The 25,459-nt window shown below is 45.3% G+C and overlaps 1 protein-coding gene across 2 annotated transcripts in view; it reads right to left on the bottom strand.

The window, feature by feature from the left end:
- Window positions 1-25,459, bottom strand: part of LOC146020055 (rho GDP-dissociation inhibitor 2-like) — a 72,065-nt gene that overhangs the window by 27,205 nt on the left and 19,401 nt on the right. Inside the window, exons 1-2 of one of the 2 annotated variants that reach the window (XM_083152828.1) lie at window positions 16,316-16,752; window positions 2,254-2,433 (exon numbers count right to left, since the gene is read on the bottom strand). In XM_083152828.1, the coding sequence (XP_083008954.1) occupies window positions 2,254-2,433; window positions 16,316-16,409 (274 nt within the window). In that variant the 5' untranslated portion in view covers window positions 16,410-16,752. Of the gene's footprint in view, window positions 1-2,253; window positions 2,434-16,315; window positions 16,753-25,459 lie in introns of those variants that run through there. The other variant, XM_083152829.1, reaches the window with a different exon arrangement.

Genomic DNA, 25,459 nt, shown 5'->3' with positions numbered 1-25,459 from the left:
TGTGACAGTTAGTAATGACTACAGCTGTGCACCAGCTAGGGAGTCTGGGAAATGTGACAGTTAGTAATGACTACACCTGTGCACCAGCTAGGTGATCTGAGAAATGAGACAGTTAGTAATGACTACAGCTGTGCACCAGCTAGGGACTCTGGGAAATGTGACAGTAATGACTACACCTGTGCACCAGCTAGGTGACCTGAGAAATGTGACAGTTAGTAATGACTACACCTGTGCACCAGCTAGGTGACCTGAGAAATGTGACAGTTAGTAATGACTACACCTGTGCACCAGCTAGGTGACCTGAGAAATGTGACAGTTAGTAATGACTACACCTGTGCACCAGCTAGGTGACCTGAGAAATGTGACAGTTAGTAATGACTACACCTGTGCACCAGCTAGGTGATCTGAGAAATGTGACAGTTAGTAATGACTACACCTGTGCTCCAGCTAGGGAGTCTGGGAAATGTGACAGTAATGACTACAGCTGTGCACCAGATAGGTGATCTGGGAAACATGGACCGTTGATATATCTCGAGGACCAGTTTGGCCAGCCCTGATGGAGGGTAATGAGACTTTGCTCTGAGCTAAACCTATTGGGAATGGGTGCAGGAAAATGTGTGTCCAGGGTAAAAGGGGGCAATAGACAAAAAGGTGAAGGGAAGCACAGAAGGAAGGAATATATGTAGGTGAGGTGAGAAGGGAGCGGGGCTGGTCCCAGATCAGGCACCAGTCAGTATCCTGCTACTGTACGGCGCGGTGACCGCTGCGCATAATTGGCTGGGTGAATCCTATCATCCTCAACTGATCCAGCAAAGATGCAGGAACAAATATACATCATACTTTTAGTTGCTCAGCTCTAAATAAAGAACTAGACGGGTCCTTCAGAGAAAGATGGCATCACCTAATGCTCTCAGGACCAGGCCAGACTTGGAGTTATTTCATTATGAACTCTGCTCTTAAATCCATTTAAACCCTTCACTCTCCTCAGTCTCTGTTTTCTATTAGACTCTCTGTAGACTTCACTGTGAGGATCTGCGGATAAGTACCTAGAGCTTAGCAGCGGCGATTAATCATCTCTAAAAGGCACATCTGTGCAGCCCGCCACCGGCGCAGAATACCCTCAGAAACCCTTCTTCCCATTCACCTGTCGGCACCTGGCACAGATGGCCGATCGCACGCCGTGGCAGCCAGAAGGAATATTTGTTTGTGTTTCGCTACAGATGAGCTGATGCTTAATCATCAGCTCATTGTTCAAACCATTACACGGTGTAAACACAAATGTCCAAGACAAAAGGCTATACACAGGAAGGCCGGTTCTGAGGAGAGGTGCGCAGAGGGATCAATGCCGTCTTCTGCAGAAAGCCAGCCATAATTTCTGCCAATGCTAAATTTAACTCAATAGGAAAAAAACATAAAGCAAGTGCAGATTCTCACAGGCAAAGGTTGATATTTGGTTCAGGTTACACCTTGGACAATATCACCCCTCTACGGTCGGCCATCTCTCTAGAGTACAGGACTGTGCCCGTGCTGCACCCCTTCAGTGGAACGCACTTCCTCGCTCCATTAGACTCTCCCCGACCTTCCAAAGCTTCAAACGGGCACTGAAAACTCACCTATTCATCAAAGCGTACCCTTCCACTAACTACTGTAGCTGGTTCTCCGACCCCTTGCCTGTTTACACCCTGCTATCTAGCCACCACCCACTTGCTTGCACCTCTTGTAATCTGTCTGTCTCCCCTTCCTACTAGATTTTGTGTTTTTGCAATATTATTATATAATATACACCTGTGATGTGAATTACACACAATGCAACAATTGCTGTGTGTAGAAGTAGGGAAATTCTACACAGCACTGAGGAGAATGACAACTCCAGGCCAGAAAAAAAAAGCTTTTATTTAAAGTCACTTCCTTCTACTGGAAATATCGGTCCTTAATGAAGTATTATTCTATTCATTACATCAAATACATTTTTAAAGGGAATTTCCAGATTTATAGAATAGCCTCTTGTATATTCAATGCGGTTATCTCACGTGTGGTGTATAAAGCCACATAAACGGCTTCAAAGCCAAAATGTGCGTTTCCCCGAAATAGGTGGTTTAGTGGAGTTATGTGAAAACGGTAACAGACACCACCATAAGCTCACATTAGGGGGCAGGGCGTGGCTTGGACCCGCATGAGGAGGCAGGGCGTGGCTTGGACCCGCATGAGGAGGCAGGGCGTGGCTTGGGCCCAAGAGGTCATTGTGCTACTTACCCACAGCGTCCGGCAATTTACCCAACAGAGTCTGTTTGTATTTGATCAGACTTTCGTCATCTTTGTCCAGTTCTTGGATCTCCTGTAAAGACTTCTTCTCAGGGGCCTTGTAATTCAGGTCGACCTCGTCTTCTGTATCATCTTCGATAGGTTTAATTCCATCTTTGTCTGCCATGATGTCTGGAAACACAAGAAAAACCAGTAAGAAAAGATGTGAGGTCTGACCAGGTGGTGGTCAGTCAACCGGACTTCTTTTAGTTTTGTTGTGTGTGTGTGTGTGTGTGTGTGCGCAAGAAATGTGTGAGTGGATTTAGGAAACTTTTGCACGGTAAGTGGAACATTTACTAAAGACTATAAAAATGAGAAACAAACAAAAACAAATAACCAATCATATTCTCTGTATCATTTCGCAATCTGAGAAAATGATAGCCAGAATCTGATTGGTGGGCACCAGAGAAGCCTGGTTTCACACACACTCGAAGATCTACTGGTAATATGGCGAGCCAGATAACAAAATAAAAGACCATCTCATGGCGTGCACGCCCAACCTTATCTAGCTAGTTTTGCATTATTATGTTAAGCTGATCAATAGGAACAGTTCATGACTCCGGCAGGAGAAATAACCCCCAAAAACATTCACACGCTGACTTAATACATCATACCGTACAATGGGATTTCTTGGGATAACTGCAGATTAAATCTATTGACATACAGGATTTATTTCTTAAAAGTGATCTGAATGGAGGCTGAGAGTAGAGGAAAACTAATTAGAAGATAATAGAATTCTCTCGGCCACAGAAAGTAAAAGTGTGCATTAGCGGACACATGACAAATGAGAAGCGGACGGTTGCTTAGCAACGGCACAATATCAGGATAATGTTATACATTGGTTATTTCTTCTGTCAAGATTGGGACGGTGGGCAGATATTATAGTAAAGCCCATATAGTCAGTATAGCTGCCAAAATATGGAAATCATAGTATAAGAATAATAGAAAGGCGTCTAAATAGAAAAAAAAAAATAGTAAATTAGGGGAGATGTATGAAGTCACAGAAAGAGATAAAGTGGAGTTGTCCAAAGTGACCAATCACCTTCTGTCATTAAAAAGAACGAGACCAATAAAAAAAACAAAAGCGGATTGGTGGCTATCTCCCCCAAGATCATCTCTGCCCGCCTACCTCACTGGGTCATTGTCTACTATCGTTCTCATGTCCCTCACTTTGCATTATTATTTCACTGTTCCATTTATCTACTTGTTCAGCCTATTTGTACTTTTTACCTTTTACTGTAGCATTTCCCTGTACACCACTACACAGCACTTGGTGGCACATTCTCCTGCAGCTTTCACCAACTACTTTTCGTTTAGGTTTCTTTAAAAAAAAAAAAAAAAAAACTATCTAGCTTCCTTCCATTAGCATGTTAAAATCATGTAATCCAGACAGATTTGTTTGTTGCCCTTGGATAAGACACAGAACTGCTTTGTGAATAAAGGTTTGGTCAGCGGAACACACTGCCCAGATCATGTAAAAACAGTAAGGGCTATTTCACACTGTCTGGTTCATGCCGGACGCTGTGCCGGGCATTTCATGTAGAATATGGGGTGTAGGGCCCTTTCACATGGCCCCCAGCCGACGGATAGCTGGCAGGTGCATCCACTAAGGAGGGACGCTGCCGGGCTGTCCTAACAGGACAGTGTTTCACACAGGCGGATGGGGCTTTTTAAGCACATCGCCTTGTTGTGTGCTACTGCAGCTCTCTCCCATCCCAAATTTTACATCACATTGAAACCCCACCCCCAGAATTAATTTGACAAGCATGGCAGAAATAGATGTAGAATATATATATATATAAAAATAAGTTTTATAAAGCACACCATTAAATCCAGCTAAAAACAGGTGATTGTGACAGGCAAGTGGACAAAGTTTGTCCAGCTTTTTCCATCTGATCAAAACCAGACAAAGCAATATATGTAGGGGTATTAGTGTTCCCTCTAGGCTGTTTTAGCCTGCCCGATTTTAAAAGGGCAAAATGCGCCCTGCCCCTCTGGCAGCGCCCCGCTAAAAAGAGCCCTCCTCCGACCCCTCTGGTGTGACTGGGGAAGCCTGGCTCGCTGTAGATAGCGAACCCGGCAGTGTAGAGCTTTCGGGGTGGCTGGGCCCGTCCCCCTTCAGTGACGCTGGCAGCCGGGCCCACCCATTTTCATCACGGTGCGGCCACGCCCTTTTTTGACATTGAAGGCCCAGGACCACCCAAAACAGTGACGTCGGCGGGCCGCCCCCACGAAGCGGAGCCCTGCCCGGCCTAATGCCTAGAAAGAACACTAGGTATGGGTCATCGGGTTGACCCAATTTAGGTCGATATGCATTGGGTCGACCACCTGAAACAGATCGACATTGGCTAAGGTCAGAAGGTCGACACAAGCATTAGGTCGGTAATGGGAAGGTCGACATGAGTTTGTGTCCCAATGTCAACATGGACACCATCTAATTGTACCGCTGCCCTCACAATGCTTCGGGCAGGATGCTTATATTATTCTCCCACCACGCCGTAGTGGATGGTAGGGCATGAAATACCACCTGTCGGCACATGTCGGCCCAGAAAAAAAAAAGAAACGTGAAAAACCCATGTTGACATTTTGCCTATCGACCTTCCCATTGTCAACCTAATGCTTATGGTTTTTGCAAAAAATTAACAAATAGAATAGAATACACGAGCACTAGTTTATATTGAACACGAGCACATATTATACCGCAATCACTTATATAGCCGACAGTTCTCCAAGAGAAAGACATTTTCAGTTGCTTTGCAGAAATCCCAGATAAGCCAGTCATCTCTCAAACTAGGAACCTCACAGAAAGCTATATAAACGCACAGATCAGGAACAGACACGCGGAATAAATACATAAAGATGAGATTACATCTAGCTACAGCGTTTAACCGCTACACCAAGATAAAAGCGGAGATAGGACGACATTTGCCGTGCTATGGGAGAAGTACCCAATCATCACACAGAATAGCTTACACAGCCACATGATTGCACCTCCCAAACACCACTTCTGATTGTTCTATCGGCCTTCTATTATATTGGCCTTCTAAGGCCATTGAGCCGAGTGTTCTCTCTAGAGCGGATGGTCTGCATGCAACAAATACAGCTTTGGTGTAGCAAAGTCTATTGCAAAGGTTCCCAAACTCTGCCATTGCAGAGCGGGTTTAAAGGATATCTGTACTTGAGTCCAGGTACTAATTAAGTCATCTGTGCTGAAGCATGGAAATCCTTAAAACCCGGACTGTAATGGTGAAGTTAGGGAATCTCTGGCCTACTGCATTTGTATGTTATGTGCTAAATTACATTGCACTGTATAATATCTTTTTTTTACTGCACTCTTTCCCTTTGAAGTTTTAATTTACATTAATTTGAAATATACAGATTTAGGTGCAGTGACCACCACTCGTGCGGCTTGAAACAAGCCAGGTGACAAAGGTCCTTATTCAGGTTCACTCACCCCCCCTGCAAGTTCGTGCAGGGAAGCGTTTTTTTGCGACTGTACATAGTCAGTTATGCCCATGTGCAGCCACTGTGGGCGAGCAGCCATGGCCAATAGATTATTCGCTGGGTGCTCGCACACAACAGTTCCTAGAATGAACCCATAATTCTGTGCTTACTGCTCAACTATACAAAAAGGTAATACTTGCTATGTTTAGTGCTCATTCCAGAATCCTGCACCTTTCAAAACATATGCAGTTCCTCTTTCCTGCATGGGGTGTCGCTTTCTACTTTGGAGTTTCTAGCAAAGGCTGGTCTGTATCTCAATACAGACGAGTCTCTACTAAAAAGCACCAAGGCAAACAGTGACACCCCAGGAAGGAGAGAGGAACTGCACAGGTTTTGAAAGGTGCAGGGTGCTAGAATAAAACACAAATATCTACTATAAGTATATACAGGGCTATTTTTCAGCAGGCTCCAGTAGGAACTGAGGCCCTTATTCTCGTTCACTCTTTCTGTCAAAATATTTATTAGATTGACAAAACCATGTGCACTGCAGGTGAGGCTGGTGTTACTTGTGCAGATATAAATAGATTTGGGTGGGGTTTTACACCTGCCTCACCTGCAGTGCACATGGTTTTGTCCATCTAAGAAATATTGTCAGAAAGAGTGAATTAGAATAAGGGCCTCAGTTCCTGCTGGAGCCTGCTGAAAAATAGCCCTGAGTATATATACATTGAGGTACCCGGCATTGCTGGGGTTTGGTTGTGCAATTACCATTATTTGAACTATATCCTTCTCTTGGTTTACGCTTCGCAGCTCTCCCCACAGACCCAGGAGGTGGCTGCCTAGTGTCATCTGAAGTTCTCATGCGAATACGTCCAGCGGAAGGCCCTGAACATGCTCCCCATGGCCATGGTGTGCCCGGCCTACACCTCTCTGATCAGCTCTCGGATCTGACCACATTTTTTTTCTTAATCCCCATGTCCTCTGCCCCTCTATGTTATGCCACTTTGCCATATCTTGCTTCCCTGACCCACTTTGTGTAGTGGCCGGACCCATTTTTGGTGCCCCGGAGATCCCCACCTGTTCGGTGGGGGTCTTAGTGGCTGTGAACTTAATCTGGACCCAATCATGCCACCTCGCGTTGGTTTTGTCCAAAGAGTACATACAAATACATACCAGACAGACAGACAACAAATAAGAGATAGAACAATAAAAAATAAAAAAGGTTTGCAACCAGTTGCTAATATCAATATATATCCTAGAAAAAACAGTTTTTTTATTTTGGGTGTAATCAATGATGCGCCCAAATAGATGAATAAACAAGTTATTGCTGGCCAGGTAAGCAGGATCTCCTGGACTGAGACTATGCAGCTAAACGGCACAGCGTTTTATGCACCTTTGCCTAAGATCCTACATAGGCCCAAGGCATTAAGGTGATCTCAGCCCAGGAGATCCCGCTAACCTGGCCAGCAATAATAGGAATTTTGAACAGACAGAAGAGATTGTGTTTCCTGTATTTCTTTTTGTCTGGATGGGGGAAGAGGAGAGGCAGCGACACTCAGTAACTAGATACACTTGGCAAGTGGCCGGACATGACTTAGTCTGACAGAATGGGCAACAGGCAGGCATCTTTGCCTGATGGACAGGGCACTATAACTGCAGAGTCCTCATCATATTGGAGGCTGGAAGAGATGGCAGCTATGCAGGCATGAGCAGTCTGCTCTGTTACAGGGAATACAGCAAGTCAGGCTCTGCAAGGCACCGAGGGAATCCTACAAGTGCGCTCTGCAGCAGCACCAGCTGCTGATCAGTTCTATGTAATGCAGCAACTCCTCTCTTATGCGGCCACAGTGAGGAGTGGGGTAGGATGTGGCTGGCAGTCACAGGACATATAACATAGCAGACAATGAGGCACGCATAACTGTACTTAGCAACTTGCAGATCACTCACCATATGGGGCCCCGACCAGGATTCCTGCCAGGGGCCCATTTTCTCTAAAGCCTTGATAACGTGCACCTGGCACTTCAACTTATATATATTTCATCATGCCTCCCAAAGGGACAGTCCCTGTTTCAGCCCCCTCCCCCCCCCCCCCCCCCCCAACCTGTAAGTAGCCCATCAGGTTAGGGGTGTGGCTTCATCACGTATAGGCGTGGCTGGATGGAATTTGTATGCATGGGTGGCAGAGGCCAATGCTTGATATAAGGTACAGAATAGCACCTATCTGTGCATATAAGAGATCAAGGACTGCAGAGAAGGAAACTTTCAGGTCAACATACCTAGCAATGGACACACAGTAACCAGCCATTGCAGGATCACAGACCAGGACAGTTACATGTGTGCATGGGAAGCTGTATGATCGCCAGCAGAAAGAAGCACTCAGCACAATGCCCACTAATGCACCTGGTTTTGTATGGTGACAATTCCCCATAGAGAGGCGAATTACAAAGCCATTGTGTGACATGACATCATTCATCTCCTGCAGTATGGTAGCGGCTCGCCTTGCCCCAATAGAGAACGCATGCAGTGCACAGCACACATTTATCTGTGAGCATTATACTGTACGAGTGCAGAGCAAATCTAGAAATAAAGCTGGGTACACATATGTACAATCGTCGGGCCGTTCTTCCGATCTGCGGACGAACGGCCGTTCGATTGTATATATGTGTACGCTGTCCCGATCCCTTCGTTGCGATCGATAAACGGCCAAAAACGCTCTTGGCCGTCCACGGTCGGTCGGTCGCAGGTTCTTTGCTGCTTAATATTCTTCCGACAGGACGGCTCCATATCGAAAGAAAAGTGACATGTGTACGCACGTTCGATCGATATGCAGCCCGTTCCTGCGATCATTCCTCCCAAAAGCAGCACGCCCATGTGGGTGTTGACTAGCTGCGTCATCCCTCCATCAGCGCAGCATGTAAACAACAGGAAGTCTTCTCCCCCGTACTTTCCGCGCCATGCTGTTAAAGAATATTCGTTGTGTGTGCATTCCTTTTGAAATAAATAATCGTTGTGTGTGCATTCCTGACAGATATAGTTATAGAAGATAGATAGATAGATAGATAGATAGATAGATAGATAGATAGATAGATAGATAGATAGATATGTGATGTTCATTGTTCTGCATAAACACTTAACATTTATTAAGAAATACTGACAAAAAATACTGTGAACACTTTGTTTATTTGGGTGGTCGGACCTGAACAGAGTATATCACATACAGGTGCTTGCATTAAGGTGTAGCAGGAACGCCCACCCACCCAAAAAACATAAAAACACATTTGAACATGGTGGTGTATGTAGTGGAAAGCGGTCCCACGGCAGCAACGCATCACATGGGAACATCCCGGCCTGCTCACATGTGATGCGTTGCTGCCGTGGGACTGCTTGCCATGACATAAGTGCCACGTGTGAAGGTTTAGCAGGAAAGCCCACCCATCCAAAAAACATGCAGTATATCAGCTGTGGTACCTGCCAAAATCTAAATGTACAAATGGACATATTTTCTCTATACAGGTGCTTGCGTTAAGGTGTAGCAGGAACGCCCACCCACCCAAAAAACATAAAAACACATTTGAACATGGTGGTGTATGTAGTGGAAAGCGGTCCCACGGCAGCAACGCATCACATGGGAACATCCCGGCCTGCTCACATGTGATGCGTTGCTGCCGTGGGACTGCTTGCCATGACATAAGTGCCACGTGTGAAGGTTTAGCAGGAAAGCCCACCCATCCAAAAAACATGCAGTATATCAGCTGTGGTACCTGCCAAAATCTAAATGTACAAATGGACATATTTTCTCTATACAGGTGCTTGCGTTAAGGTGTAGCAGGAACGCCCACCCACCCAAAAAACATAAAAACACATTTGAACATGGTGGTGTATGTAGTGGAAAGCGGTCCCACGGCAGCAACGCATCACATGGGAACATCCCGGCCTGCTCACATGTGATGCGTTGCTGCCGTGGGACTGCTTGCCATGACATAAGTGCCACGTGTGAAGGTTTAGCAGGAAAGCCCACCCATCCAAAAAACATAAAAACACATTTGAACATGGTGGTGTATGTAGTGGAAAGCGGTCCCACGGCAGCAACGCATCACATGGGAACATCCCGGCCTGCTCACATGTGATGCGTTGCTGCCGTGGGACTGCTTGCCATGACATAAGTGCCACGTGTGAAGGTTTAGCAGGAAAGCCCACCCATCCAAAAAACATAAAAACACATTTGAACATGGTGGTGTATGTAGTGGAAAGCGGTCCCACGGCAGCAACGCATCACATGGGAACATCCCGGCCTGCTCACATGGGATGCGTTGCTGCCGTGAGACTGCTTGCCACGACATGCACCATGCTTCTGGCCTCCAAATAAACAAGAAGGAGAAAAAAAGTTAAATAAAGTACACAAACTATTTTTTGACTTTACAATGCAAACCGTTATAAATTTTTTCGTATAAAGAGTGTACTACTGCTACGCCTTTTTGGATTTTTGAAATTTTTTGGGCTACGGTATGGACTTTCCCGCTAAGTTCTTGTAGACATTTATGGACTTGTGTCATGTTTTCTTGCATTGTGCTTTCGTCGCTGGACGTGTCAGGTGATGGTGTGTTCTTCTCCCCCTCTGCACTGACATCTGAAATCTCGATGATATCTATAATAAGTACAGATAAAGAAAGGTTTACCTTTCCACAAATGATACGTCACTATCCCATAAAGATGATTTGCAGTATACACTCACCATCTACACTGCTGGTGATCGCAATCACTTGGTGGCCCTCTGCGGTCCCTTCCATCGGCTGCGCAGCCTGGATATCATCTATAGTGACAAGGTAAAGTGACATATTACTACCCCTTGTTGTGTGTATAAAACATGTGTTCTGTTGGTGTGCTGGTACAAAACCTTACCTGTTGTACTCTCCTTCTTTATTTTTAGGTTGGAGGCCCTGTCTCTGCCTTCCTCATGTCTTCTCCTGGGATGGATTTCCTCTGAGTAAAAACAAGCAACATGTCAGCAAAACACACAAAATGTAATGGATCATGACAGTATATTAATAAAGCTACCTAGGGCATTGGACTCACTTCTTTTAATAATTCCACGAATTTTCTTGAGCTTGGCCTGCTCCTTGTGCTTCAGGTCCGACCACCGTTTTTGGAGCTGGTATTTGGACCTTCTTTTCCCAAACTTCTCCTTTATCTCCTTGCATACACGCTGCATAATAATTTCTTTTCTATAATTTGTCTTGGGGTATGTTTTTCTCGAACAATCGTAGTCCCTTCTATCCAGCATTTTGACCATCAGTTCCACCTCTGCAGATGACATGGCGGATGCGCGCGTCACTTTTTTCTCCTTGTTGTCAGCGATTTCTTTATCTGTTGTTATCAGTGCAGAATTGGAAAACAAAGGTTCTGTAGGTTCTGTACTGGCCTCCCCCATATGCGGTGGCGCCAGACCCTCCGACATGGCTCCTCGATGTCCCGTGTCTGTGTGACGCGAAGCACGTGCGTGGGGCGGAGATTCGTGTGCTCATCCAATCACTGTGTTTCAAGCCACGTTCAGCACGAAAGAATATTCCGTCGTTGCTGTTGGATTGATCGGAGCAGCGCAGCGAATTTTCCGGACTGTATCGACAATTATTTCGGTGAGTATTAACACAAAATGTGTAGTTTTCTATGACAGGGACTTCAATCTGTGGGCCATGGGTATGCTGGGGCTTGTAGTGACCGTGTATCCTATGTCCCACAGAGTTTCAACTCCTGTACTATAGCTACAGTATATCTAGTGTCCCACAGACTGAACACCTGTACATTAAATGGTTTATGGTGTAATAATATGCCTTTTTATTTTATTTTTTGGAACAGAAATTCAACCATGGCAGAAAAAAATGTCGAATTTATGAAGGACTTCATTGAGGCCTACAGGGATCAGAATTGTCTCTGGAATACCAAATCCAAAGACCATTCGAATCGGCAGAAGAGGCTATCTGCTCTGGAGGAGCTGGTGAGGGTGAGCCAGACCTACTACCCCACAGCAAATGTAGAGTGGGTCCGGACTCGGATCGCTAATATGAGGACCGTATTTAAAAAGGAACTAAATAAGGTGGAGTCCTCAAAGCGGTCTGGGGCAGGGGCAGACCAAGTCTATGTGCCCAGGCTGTGGTACTACGACCTGCTGGCCTTCACGGTGGACCAGGAGCTGCCCAGGGATTCGGTCAGCAACACTACAAGGAACCAGCCTGCCCCCTCCACCTCCGCGTGCAACCAAGAGCTTTCTGATGACACCATTTGCGGCACAGTAAGTAGACGTATTTTATTTTAAAAAATTTTTTTTAAACCAGATAAATATAACAGCAAGTACAGTATAAAAATTGTGAACATGTAAAATGAAAAGGGGGGGTATCGCCCCCTGCAACTGACCTCTCTGTTGGGCACAACAGAGAGGTCAGTTGCAGGGGGCGATACCCCCCCTTTTGGTTATACATCGTCAATTTGACCTTCTCTGTGGCCCTAATTCTGGTTCTTCTCAGTGGTGGAGGTATACTGTTATCCGCCTGAGAACACAGTGATCAATATTCAGACATCGCAAGTGCATTTACCACATTTTTTGTATTTGGAACTTTTGGTTGTCATTGGTAATCCCTGGTATCTACACTGTTGTAGTCTTTCTGGCGCGGATTATTGTAATATTTTTTGTTGTCTAAAATTAACGGAATAATATCATTCTGCCAATCCACAGCGCCAACACCAATAAAATACTGCATGTATTCATCCCTGTTAATTTAGCACGCATAGATGCATTTCTGGTGTTTAAATTAGTATTTGGTATGTCTGGTATCTAAATAATTAGTTTCCAGAGATGCCAGTCATAACGCCTCTTCAACTAGCTCACTTTCATCCATGGCAGCAACATGGTGGTGTATGGGCTGCGTTCTTCTGCGTAGATATAAAAATATATGGAAGTCTTAAAAATCGATAGTGATACATCATTGTCATCTTGTTTTGTTACAGCCATCGCTATTTGCCGAGGATGAATCTTCGGCATCGCTGGAGGTGGCATCACAGCTGCCTTCACCGGCCCTCTGCTCCACCCCCACACCAACCGCCACGACCAGCGCTGAACCGCAAACAAGCGCTCAACCTCCAGCAGAAGCGCCATCAAGAAGAGGGCGCAAAAGGCCGAGGCAGACTCCAGATGCTGCGGACGTGGCAACCACCAAGATCCTGGAGTCTGCCAACAGATTGATGACCATGGATGAGGATGATGCGGACCGGGTGGGGAGTGTATTAGCTGACAATTTGCGAAAGTTGGACCCGGCTACAAGGGTGGAGGTAGAGCGCATATTTTATGAGACGCTGTACCGGGCCCGTGTGGGGACTCTGTCCCGGCACACACGTCTCACCGATGAGACCCCTCTGCCTAGGGTTGAATTTCAACCCATCAGCCCAGCTCCTATACCCCAACAAGCGGTATTTCACCCGGTGCAATATCCGCAGTATCAACATTTACAGCCACCAACTGGGCAAAGGCAGCACCAACCGGCAACGTTGGCTAATACGCTCCCACCAGGTCCACCTGGTGGCCCCTTCCAGAGTTTATTGGAAAGTCCATCTCCCTCCCAACCACCGATGGATACAGGGGATTATGGGGTGGGACAAGTTTACCACCATATGTAAATATTTTATATAGTTTATTTAAGTGCATTATTGTTTTAAATATTTTTATGTTTAAGTATTTCTTTATTATTTATTTACTTGTTATTTATGTTATATTTTTTATAAGTTTATAAGTTAATAATTTATATAAAAATAAAAAATTCTGTAATCTAGTTGGTGTCCGTGTGAAAATATCATTTACCATGCAGGGTGACTATAGGGCACAGATATACATACGTACAAAGTACCAGGAGAAATTGGCATAGAAATAGGTGTGGTGGAGCAACTACTTGCTAGTACATAAACACCAGTACTGGGTACAGTCTGCACTCCAGGTGCCGTGGCATTGTGCCCTCCAGGAATGCCTGGCACCTGAGTACTACCACTCACTTGCCGTGATTCGGCCTCCACCTCCCCCTCCTTGCTGCAAGAAGACGCAGAGGACAACTTGTGCGGAACTGTGAGTATACAAATTTTATTGGCAAAATATGGATTATTACACACCAAAAAACAATATATTTACAATGACAAAAAGGTACATTTTTAAGCAATCATGTCATTCTGCCACTCCACAGCCCCAACACCATTGAAATAATTCAAGTACTCGTCTCTTGACAACTTTGCTTGCGTTGATGCATTTCTGGTGTTTAAATTAGTTGCCAAAGCTGTCAGACCAATAGGCTCGTCAACAACTTGGCTCTCATCCACTGTAGCCCCCAGTTGTTGTGTGTGCACCGCTTTTCTGCGCAGGTAGTTGTGCAGCACACAACAGGCCAGCACCACTTTGTCAATCTTATCTAGGCGCAGATTGATGGGACTGTGAAAAATTCTGAATTTATTACTCAGAATCCCAAACGCATTTTCAACCACTCGCCTGGCACGTGACAGGCGATAGTTAAAAATGCGTCGTTCCCTGTTCAGCGCCCTTTGTGGGTAGGGTTTAAGGACATTAGGGTGCAATGCAAAGGCCTCATCCGCCACAAAAACAAAGTTCAAACCGTGCTCATTTTCAGTCCGCTCTGGCAGATTCAGTTCATTTTTTTTCAGTTGGTCGTGGAAAAAGGTATTCTCCAGGGCTCCTCCATCTGAAACTCTACCATTTTTCCCAATGTCCACAAATACAAACTCGTATCGGGCATTAGCGATGGCCATTAGAACAATGCTGAAGAACCCCTTATAATTATAATAAAAAGATCCACTCTTTGCAGGGGGCATGATCCTGACGTGTTTGCCATCGATAGCTCCACCACAATTAGGGAAATTCCATAGATCACGGAAATCACGTGCAATATTTTGCCACTCCTCCTTGGTCGATGGAAACTGCAATATAAAAGTATATGCGTATTAATAATCTGTTTGGTTGATTTTAGACCCATCAGCCCTCCCCCATTGCAGCCTCAAAGCTATTACCCGCCTTATCAAAAAGACCCCCCACCCACTGGTGTAAAAGATTAAATCAACAGGCATTGTAAAGATATACATGTAGGGTACAGGTATGTGCACAGCTATACATATGGGGGACATGTATGTAATTTCCATATTTACCTTCATGTATTTGTCCTGAAGAACTTGGACGATGGCATCACAGGTGTCTGGTATTATCAACCCCAGCGCTTGAGATGAGATTGCGGTGGTGAATCTCAGGTCGGCAAGGGTCCTGCCTGTTGCCAGGTAACGCAGCGTTGCCACCAGTCTCTGCTCTGCAGAAATGGGCCTCCTGAAATAGGTGTCCTCTCTCTCTATTAAAGGGGTAACCAGTGTCAGCAGCTCCATAAAGGTAGCGTCATCCATACGGAGATAATTCCTGAAATCATCAGGATTGTTCTCCCGTATCTCCTTTAGCAATGGCATGTGGGAGAAGGTGTCTCTCCTCAGAAGCCAGTCTCTGGTCCAGCAGCTCCGATTCTTGGTCCTTTTTCTTTTTTTAATAGCCCGCAATCTAATGGCCATAGCAGCCAAAATGCACGCACGAGCCTTCCTTCTCCTCAAGCTCATGATTAAAAAGGCCCAAATGCACCGATAGACGAACGAACGTACGTATATCCAGTACAGCTAGCAATGATCTGAATAGTCACGGCTCTATTCACTGTACTACACGAACGATTCTTTGTTCCGTGATCACGCCTCGTTTTGGTATGCTCTTTTAAATCCAGCCCATTATGATAATGTTGTGTACATTTTTATCGTGCGAATAGCCAGAACGGGAGAGTGTGTACGGTGGTACAATCTTTTTCTTGCGATTGTTTGGACGGGAGTACATCGGACGTCGCAAGTACAATTGTACATATGTGTACGCGCAGATCGGTCGTATGTTTCGGACGGCCGAACGTGTATTCGGTCGATCGAACGGTCGCAAGAAAAATTAAATTGTACATATGTGTACCCAGCTTAAGACTAGACAAGACCCCCCCCCCCCTCCCAACACGGAGCCCCAAAGCCAGTCCCCCAGAAAGTTCTGCTGCAGTCTCAACAACAGATGCAACAATGTATAAAACAAATGCACAGAATCTTCTGAAACCTTGCTGTACAATAATAATATTGATAATAACAATAATGTCCTTCTCTTGCCTCCTAAAGGGCCCCTGTATATAATCACTTGCCGGACCATTTGCTAAATGTTAAATGTAGCTTTTTAAGTACAACTGTGTGACAATAGGTATATTGTTATATTGTACAGACACTCTAATATAGGAAGCTCACTGCACCCTATAATAACTGAAACACGTCTTATGCTAAATGCACTAGAAGTGCAATAATAATAATAATAATAATAATAATAATAATAATAATAATAATAATAATAATAATAATAATAATAATAATTAAACCACAAGAAAACTTTCTGTCTAAGTAACATTTTCCCCCATGGTCCCCAGCCCGCCCTCTCCTCTCTGCATTCTACCCTATACACCAAGAATGGGCTCACCTCTGTAACAAACTGTCAGCCACATAAGTTCCAACAGCTGGCTACCGAATTCACAGACATCTAAGCCCAGCATGTCCGACTTGCTGCCAAACATAGTCCAATCGCCCAAGAAAATCCAATATAAAAAAAACCAGATCTACACACACACGACCGACGGGGACAAGCGTCGCACAGATGGACAGATCTTCCTCTGCAGCTGAATGGGAGGTTTTTTAATAAAAAAAAAAAAAAAATAGGTTATAAAAAAAATGATCTAAGGAGCCATCAGAGATGATAAAGTGCAGAGGTTGGCTCCCCAAATCTTCCCTCCGAGAGGAATACCTGAGCAGGAAAGAAGACGTAATGTGAGGGGGGGGGATTGGATTCTTGGCTGTAGACTGTATTGATTTGCTGTTTGTGACTCGCCCCCCCTTCCCTCTCGCTCACACACATACACCCCTCTGCTTCCCCCTCCCTTCTGCATGCACCGTGTAGCTCTCCCAATCTCTATCAATCCCAGCAACTGCAATGATCTCATCCTTCTCTGTGCAGCGCGCGCACCAGAATACAAACACCAGGCTGCTTGCTGCTGCAGAGGGAGGCCTGGGAGATGGTCACATCTGTAGCCGGGACCGGTGGGAACAAATCTCCTGACACTCCCAGCTCTGCGCCAGCTGCCATTTACCAACAGTAGCAATAATTATTACTGCAGTTAAAATAGGAATACAGATTTACAGTGCTGCTGTAACATTCAAAAATTGAAAAAAAAACAGGCTTTATTGTAATAATAATAATAAAAATAATAAAGGTTCTGTAGCTCCTAATAAATGAGCAAAAACAATGACTAAAGGGGCCTACACACATGGCAGCGCTGCTGAGCGATCCATCAGAGCCAGTGTGCTCTGGTGAGAACACTGGCCCTGCCCTGACTGGTGATGTAACTAGATTTATCCAGCAGGCAGGATACTATATCGCCGGGCATTATGCGCATAGAGCAAATATCAATCCGTGCGAAAGAACCAGAATAAGGTCCTAAACTTCAAAAGTGATAACACGGAGAGTGATAAACAGCCAGCCAATCAGCTCCTGTTTGACATTTTTCAAACACAGCCTGTGACATAGCAGGTAGGAGCTGATTGGCTGTCTGTTTATCACTCTCCATTTTATCACTTTTGAAGCTTAGTGCATCTGGCCCCTAGTCAGATCTCTTAGAAAATGCCCAGAGATCGGCCCGTTTGTAGGTCGCATTACAGTACAAGGAAATTCAGGATGAGGACATGGTAAATAAAAGATATCTGCAGCAGGGGACGGGACAGTGAAATTATTAGGGCAACCTAGGGGGAAATTTACTAAGATGGGAGTTCTATTTCAGATGGGATGTTACTATCGATGTTCTAGAAGGTGCTAAATAAGTCAAATCTGATTGGTTGCCCATAGCAACAGCCCATGTGAAACAGAACTCCCATCTTCATACATTTTCTCCCTAGGGTTAGGTGCCATTGAAAGGAGCATTGAGTGTCTAAGGGGGTTATTCAGAGGGGATCGCTGTTGTGCAAATTCACAAGCCGATCGATAATCAAACAACCGCGCAGGCATGGTGGAAGCACAATACATTATGGTAGATGTACCAACCCTTGGAGAGCGATAAGGTACTAATCAAAGTGTAAGTGACATGATACAGGCTGAAAATTAAAAAAAATGCAGTTAGGAGCTGATTGGCTGGTACACTCCCCCAGTTAAGCTATTTAGGGGTAGATGTAAGAAGCAGTGATAAGGGAGGAGTGAGCCAGAGGAGAAGTGGCCCATGGCAACCAATCAGCACTGAAGTAACAACTATCATTTGCATAATATAAAATTGTACAGAGCAGCCGATTGGTTGCCATGGGCCACTTCTCCTCTGGCTCACCTCTTCCTCATCACTGCTTCATACACCTACCCTTAAATGCATCCACTGATTCAGTTGGCCCAGCCCCCTTCTCCCTCCTGACCTAGCACAGATTAGGCACCCGAACCTAGTATACTGACCAGCTACACATGAGGTGATGAAAACCAGCTGATGTATTGTGGAAAGGTATAACCTGTGGCGTTCAGAGTCACAAAGCTGCATAAACATTCCATGACCAATAATCTGTAATCAGCACAGCGAGAAAGGACGGTCTTAAAAGCAGCAGGCGGGTCCTCTAATGAACCATATTTTTTAATTAGAACATTCACGGTCACAAAGCAATATTGGAATGAAATTACCTCAGCAACCATTTTACTGCAATGTCCCAAGTGTAACAGCATACTAAAAGAATATAAGATAATAACAATGTTAAAAACACAAATCAAGTGGACTCCTGCTGGGTGCATAGTGGCCCGTAATGGGAATGTCCAATAAAAGCGAGGGCCTGATTCAGAGAGGATCGCTGATCAGAGAATTCACAGATCGAGTGATTATCGAATGACTGCGCAGGCGTGCAAACCGTAGCGAACTTAGATAGCAATCTGTGATAAATTCGCAATTAATTTGCACGTGGCAGGGTTTTCCCCTATTAGGTCATTGGCCATCTACTCGCAGTCATCTACAAATTTGCAGCTCAAGGAGGGTATTCAATGTGTGACGATATTTTCCGACAGGGGAAATACCGGCACTCGCCTAATCAATGCTGCCATTACCGACAGCATTGAAGGCTGGCAGATCCAACTTTTTTAAAAAGTTGGATATGTTTTGTCGGAAACGGCCACGGATTGACCGTTTTCAGACCACGGACTTTCCGACGCTCAGAAAATTGAATTCCAGCTGTTGAGTAACTGTTGGATTGGATGAAAACAGCCCAGGAATCCAACTGTCTGAATACCCCCCGAGTCTGAATCATACCCAGAATACTGCACAAGGTCTTACAGCATCAGGTAAAAGAGATCCAGGACACCATCTAGTCTTCCATCCCTTAACTAAAAACAATCATTTTTTTAACGTAAGGTTACATGGTAAATACCCAACAGTTCTTTTGTTGTGTGGGAAGTAAATCCAACACTTTACAATCCCCAGCCTGGCCTTTCATAATGGGTCATTGCTTAGTGCGGACGCTGCACCAGGGCACGGACTCAATATCCTGTCAGATCTGTCACCGACCTATCACGTGCTGCCCACACTGTGTCGGTGCCGCCATTTAGACATTGTATGGACTATGTAGTGTATGGCAGAGTTTCCCAAACTCTACCATTACAGTGCAGGTTTTAAGGATATCCATTGCAAAGCACAGGTGACAATTGTTACATGAGTCAATTCGATTAAAATCCCTGCTTGAGTCCAGGTGGTTTCCTTAAAAGGTGCAACACACTATCATCAATGACATCATTGGCTCTCCAGTGTGAAATATCCATTGCATACACACTGTATGATCTCATAATCAGTGACGTCACCTGGCACCCTGCAGAACAGGCAGTTGTTAATGATAGAATGTGTACGCAAGATAATATGCAGTATATTATGGTTATCGTATAGATCGTTTAAAAATATCATATATGTACGCACCTACAAACCTGGAATGTTATGGTGGAGATTGGGGAGTGTGGAGAAACTCTGGTGTACGAAAAAAGGCCCAACTGCATTTTAACCCTTTGATTGACAACGTTGCTGTGCGCAATCCTCAAAATATCCGCTAACTGTTCAGCGACTGTTCATTTAGTATAAACAAATAGAGCCAAGTCAATTCATTGAATTTAGTTAAATATTGCACCCAGAAGGGGACAGTCGCTGTGAGCGGCGCTGGCATCTTTATCGGATATTTTGAGGATCTCACGGAAACATTGGCACTCAAAAAAGATTTAAAAAAAAACAACACTAATGATTTGAAGTCCAGGTGATCTTTGGAAATGGAACAATTGTTGTGTAGTATGCACACTCACATTGGGTGCTGCTCAGCGGAATTGGTCTACTCGTCAGCAGATCTGTCAGATACGTACTTTGCTTATGCCTACTCAGCTGAGAGGACTCCCAATTCGGAAGTCTCCCAAATATTCTGGATCAGTAGGCAAATACGGATGCATCCCTTGCAATGCGCGGACACAGAACCTACATTCTTGGCTTCTTGGGTTGGTTGACCTTGTACAGGTCAAGAAGGAGATAAGCTGTAAGTGAACTTTACACCTGGGATCTTTTTTCTTGTCGTTTGGTTTAAACTTTGCAGATCCGATTACCAATCCTCACAGCTATTATTAAACCCGTGCGCAGTCAGTACACTCTGCAATGGGTCACGAGTGTTGCATGCCAGGCCGCAGCTGTTGATGTCTAAAGCGTCTGCACACACACCTGTGCAATTATCAGGTTGATCGCCGCATAAGAGTGCACCCAGCTTTACCGCGATCAGCTTAATTTTCAATCCAGGCAGCTGAGAAACCAATGATTTACATCCTAATATGTTCTCAATTGAAACAGCCTGTTTGATCAGCCAGATAGGGCAGAAGACACATTCCAGGGCAGTAAAACATTCCTCAGTCTCTCGCTCTGGCTTCTCACACCTGGAGGCCTTGATAGAAATCTCTGCCCTTGAGCAAAACAACTAATCCTTAAAAAGAAGCTTTCATCTGAAAAACATGTCAAACATTTCAAAACGCGCTTCTGTGGAAATGCTCTTGCTGTGCGCACACAGGATTATCGCAGGGAGATGCTGCACCCAGGAGGAACTGATGAGTTCATGAGATTTAGAAGCCTTTCCAGGCACTGCACGGAGTACAGGTTTTGTGGGATTCGCAGATATCGCTGCGCCGCTCCATACTGGAGATCTATGCATTCCCCCCAAACAAGCTAACCTGTAAATACAGACACTGCGCTTCATCAATCAGTATTCTGCCATGTACTGATTCTGTGGTCAGGTCCCAGGGACTGCAGTAAGGGGTACTGCACCATTATTGTGCATGTTCAAATATTCTCTGTAAAGCGCTGCGGAATATGTATGCGCTATATAAGAAACTGTTCATAAATAAATAAATTGGAAATATCATGATTATGAACAGGTGTTACCACCATCATTTGGCCAGGTCTGTTCACCAAGACAGACGACAGCCGCAAAGTGCCAATTTTATCATTGCGACTCCCGGTGTACGCGACAGCAGCATAGCGCCACTGCTGCCGTTGTGACTCCTGGTGTGTGTGACAGCAGAATAGCACCACTACTGCCATTGTGAATCCTGGTGTACATGACAGCAGTATAGCACCACTGCTCCCATTGTGAATCTGTGTGTGTGTGTGTCAGCAGTATAGCACCACTAACTCCTATTGTAAATCCCGGTGTGTGTGTGTGTGTGACAGCAGAATAGCGCCACTACTGCCATTGTGAATCCTGGTGTACATGACAGCAGTATAGCACCACTGCTCCCATTGTGAATCTGTGTGTGTGTGTGTGTGTGTGTGTGTGTCAGCAGTATAGCACCACTACTCCTATTGTAAATCCCGGTGTGTGTGTGTGTGTGTGACAGCAGTATAGCGCCACTACTGCCATTGTGAATCCCTGTGTATGACAGCAGTATAGCACCACTGCTCCCATTGTGAATCCTGGTGTGTGTGTGTGTGTGTGTGTGTGTGTGTGTGTGTGTCAGCAGTATAGCACTATTACTACCACTGTGAATCCTGGTGTGTGTGTGTGTGTGTGTGTGTGTGTGACAGCAGTATAGCACTACTACTCCCACTATGAATCCCGGTGTGTGTGTGTGTGTGTGTGTGTGTGTGACAGCAGTATAGCGCCACTGCTCCCATTGTGAAACCCAGTGTGTGTGTGTGTGTCAGCAGTATAGCGCCACTGCTCCCATTGTGAATCCTGATGTGTGTGTGTGTGTGTGTGTGAGAGACAGCAGTATAGCACTACTACTCCCATTGTGAATCGCGGTGTGTGTGTGACAGCAGTATAGCGCCACTGCTCCCATTGTGAATCCCAGTGTACGTGACAGCAGTATAGCACCACTACTCCCATTGTGAATCCTGGTGTGTGTGTGTGTGTGTGTGACAGCAGTATAGCGCCACTGCTCCCATTGTGAATCCTGGTGTGTTTGTGTGTGACAGCAGTATAGCGCCACTGCTCCCATTGTGAATCCCAGTGTACGTGACAGCAGTATAGCACCACTACTCCCATTGTGAATCCTGGTGTGTGTGTGTGTGTGACAGCAGTATAGCGCCACTGCTCCCATTGTGAATCCTGGTGTGTTTGTGTGTGACAGCAGTATAGCACCACTACTCCCATTGTGAATCCTGGTGTATGTGACAGCAGTATAGCACCACTACTCCCATTGTGAATCCTTGTGTGTGTGTGTGTCAGCAGTATAGCACCACTGCTCCCATTGTGAATCCCGGTGTGTGTGTGTGTGTGTGTGTGACAGCAGTATAGCGCCACTACTCCCATTGTGAATCCTGGTGTGTGTGTGTGTGACAGCAGTATAGTGCCACTATTCCCATTGTGAATCCCGGTGTGTGTGTGTGTGAGACAGCAGTATAGCGCCACTGCTCCCATTGTGAATCCCGGTGTGTGTGTGTGTGTGTGTGACAGCAGTATAGCGCCACTACTCCCATTGTGAATCCTGGTGTGTGTGTGTGTGACAGCAGTATAGTGCCACTATTCCCATTGTGAATTCCGGTGTGTGTGTGAGACAGCAGTATAGCGCTACTGCTCCCATTGTGAGTTCTGGAGTACGCGACAGCAGTATAGCGCCACTGCAGACTAATCTTAAATAAATGGGGCATTTCATTGGCTCTTTCCCCACACTATGAGGAGGATGGCGGGGGGGGGGGGGTGGGCTTCACTGGCCACTGGATCTGTGCCAAGTACTTCAAGCTCACATCAAGACTGACCACCAATTTAGGGAACAAGAGGGTAGAGGGAAGTTACAATGGCAAGGAGTTGAACAAAATGTGTTTGCGCCAAAACATGTGACAGCTGATAAGATCCCGTTTTGAGATCTGGGTAAATCCTGACCTGAACAGCTCTAATTAATTAAAACGTTTGGGGTTAGAGCGGAAAGATCTCGCCTCCCAGTCTACCCTACCTAATGTCCTAAAGCAAAAGGTTTCCAACTGGAGCGGTGAGAAGAGAAAAAGCCTTAAGCCCCAAACACTAGACGATTTGGGCACAATTTCACCCGATTCAGAGGAATCGGCCCAAATCGCACATGTAGATATCCCGCCGGTCGGACGGGCTGCACATATGATTTGCTAAATCTTATGTGCAGACCGGAGCCATGAGGGCGGAGGATGCCAGACAGAGGAGGAAGCTTCTGCTGTCAGGTACTGGGAACGCAAGCCGGGTTGAGGGAGCAACGTGGGCTGCGCAGGGAGCCGCTGCCTTCAGCGGGAGCAGGGGGCTGCGCAGGGAGGGCGGGAGCAGTAGAGATGGGTCGTTCGCGAACGAAGCGGTTCTTTTTTTGGCCGGATCGCATAAAAGTGTGAGCCGCCGATCCCAAAATAGGTGAACTATCATTCTTTTACTTTCAGTTTCATTTTTCATTACAATGCATTTGCCTGAGCTCAGCGCTGCCACCTGTGCTGCGACTGCAAGTGAAAGAAAGAACAACAAGGCAGCTGCTGCTGTGACTAGGGATGGCCATCAATGGTTGACATCGATGGCGATTCTGTACCCAGCCATCGATCAGTGTTTTACTCTGTCATGTATGTTCTTATTCGTTCAGTTCACGGTTTTAAAAAAAAATAAAAAAATTAGATTTTACCGTTTATGCCAATAAATGATTGTAAAACAAATTATGCTTAGTTATTATCAAATTACCCCTTTTTTCAAAGCGAGGCGATTGTCCGTCTAAAAGATCCAGATCTTTTCACGGATTGATCACTCGAACCCAACTCTTTTTAGTGACCCGTTTTGCCCATCTCTAGGGAGCAGAGTACTTAAAAAAAAAAAAACCCATACAAAGAAACAGGAAGCTATTGATTGGCTGAGAGAGGATTCAGCCTATCATTGGCTGCCCATTCATTTGTATGGGCTTTTTTTTTTTTTTTAGTGCTCTCCTCCCGCCCTGTCCAGCAGTGTCTTCCCCTGCCCGGCTTCCTGCGCAGCCCCCGTTGCTCCCCCACCCGGCTTGCATTCCCAGTACCCGGCGCTGTGGTCCCCTCGGCGAGTTCCCCCACCCACTACATGCCCGGCTCTCCACAGGATGATTAGGTCCGACTTCTCCTTTGGACAAGCCGGCCTAATTTTTTGGGGCCTTTAATGAAACCAGACATAAAAGGCAGCCTTGGTTTGTAGTCACTGTGGGGAAACCCACCATCTTCCTATAAGGCTCTGTACAAACAAGATACTGGTTGGGGAATTCTATCAGTCCAACCACTGCATAACGTTCCACCCAAGCTGGGAGAGAGAACAAGACAGAAGTCCATTCCAGGCATCAAAAACTTGTTTTGCCGATGGACCCGAATGCCCGTTATTTCTGCTCGTACCCTCCGGATGTGGCAAGCTGAAATCCGCTCAAAAGCAGGCTCCAGGTGCCCAAACGCATGCGCCCAGCACTTTGCTTGCGTTTAGTCCCTTTATGCATCTAAACCCAATGCATTTGGGCACAACATACACAATATTTAATGGACATAAGCTTCCATCTGCAAAATAAATTTCCTGTCAGATCCCTATTACTTATGGGCCTCCCCCCAAAAAAATTAATTCCCCCACCCCCTCCTTCCTTTAAACACATGCAAGTGCCTTGGTTATGTGAGCCCATTTTACAATTTAAATAAAAGGAAAACAATCAAAAGGGAATAAGTAAAATATTACGCCATTATAAATTCACACGTGTAAGTGTGTGTGTGTGTGTGTGTGTGTGTGTGAGTGTGTGTGTGTGAGAGTGTGTGTGAGTGTGTGAGATGCAGACTGCAATGGGGCAGTGAGGAAAATATTCCAACCACAGAATCTGAGATTACTAAATTCCAGGGAGAATTCTGTAAAACCTTAAACTGGCCACTAGGTGGCACAATACAGCTACTGTTTATAAAATAATTTCAATCCAAATATGTATATAATTGTCCCATTTCATTGTTACAAATGCAGTGTTTTAATTGGACTGAAGTTACATAAATTTTATTTCAATGGAGATTCAGATTCAGAACCCTCGTGATGATCATATTCTGCTGTTTCTTGTTCTTGGAGAAGACTGGAGGACTAAGCTGTGTGTGTGTGTGTGTGTGTGTGTGTG

Source organism: Crinia signifera, chromosome 7 (assembly GCF_055691185.1).
Source record: "Crinia signifera chromosome 7, ASM5569118v1, whole genome shotgun sequence".
In the NCBI taxonomy this organism is placed as follows: Eukaryota; Metazoa; Chordata; class Amphibia; order Anura; family Myobatrachidae; genus Crinia; species Crinia signifera.
This window is presented reverse-complemented; position numbering and strand designations above follow the sequence as displayed.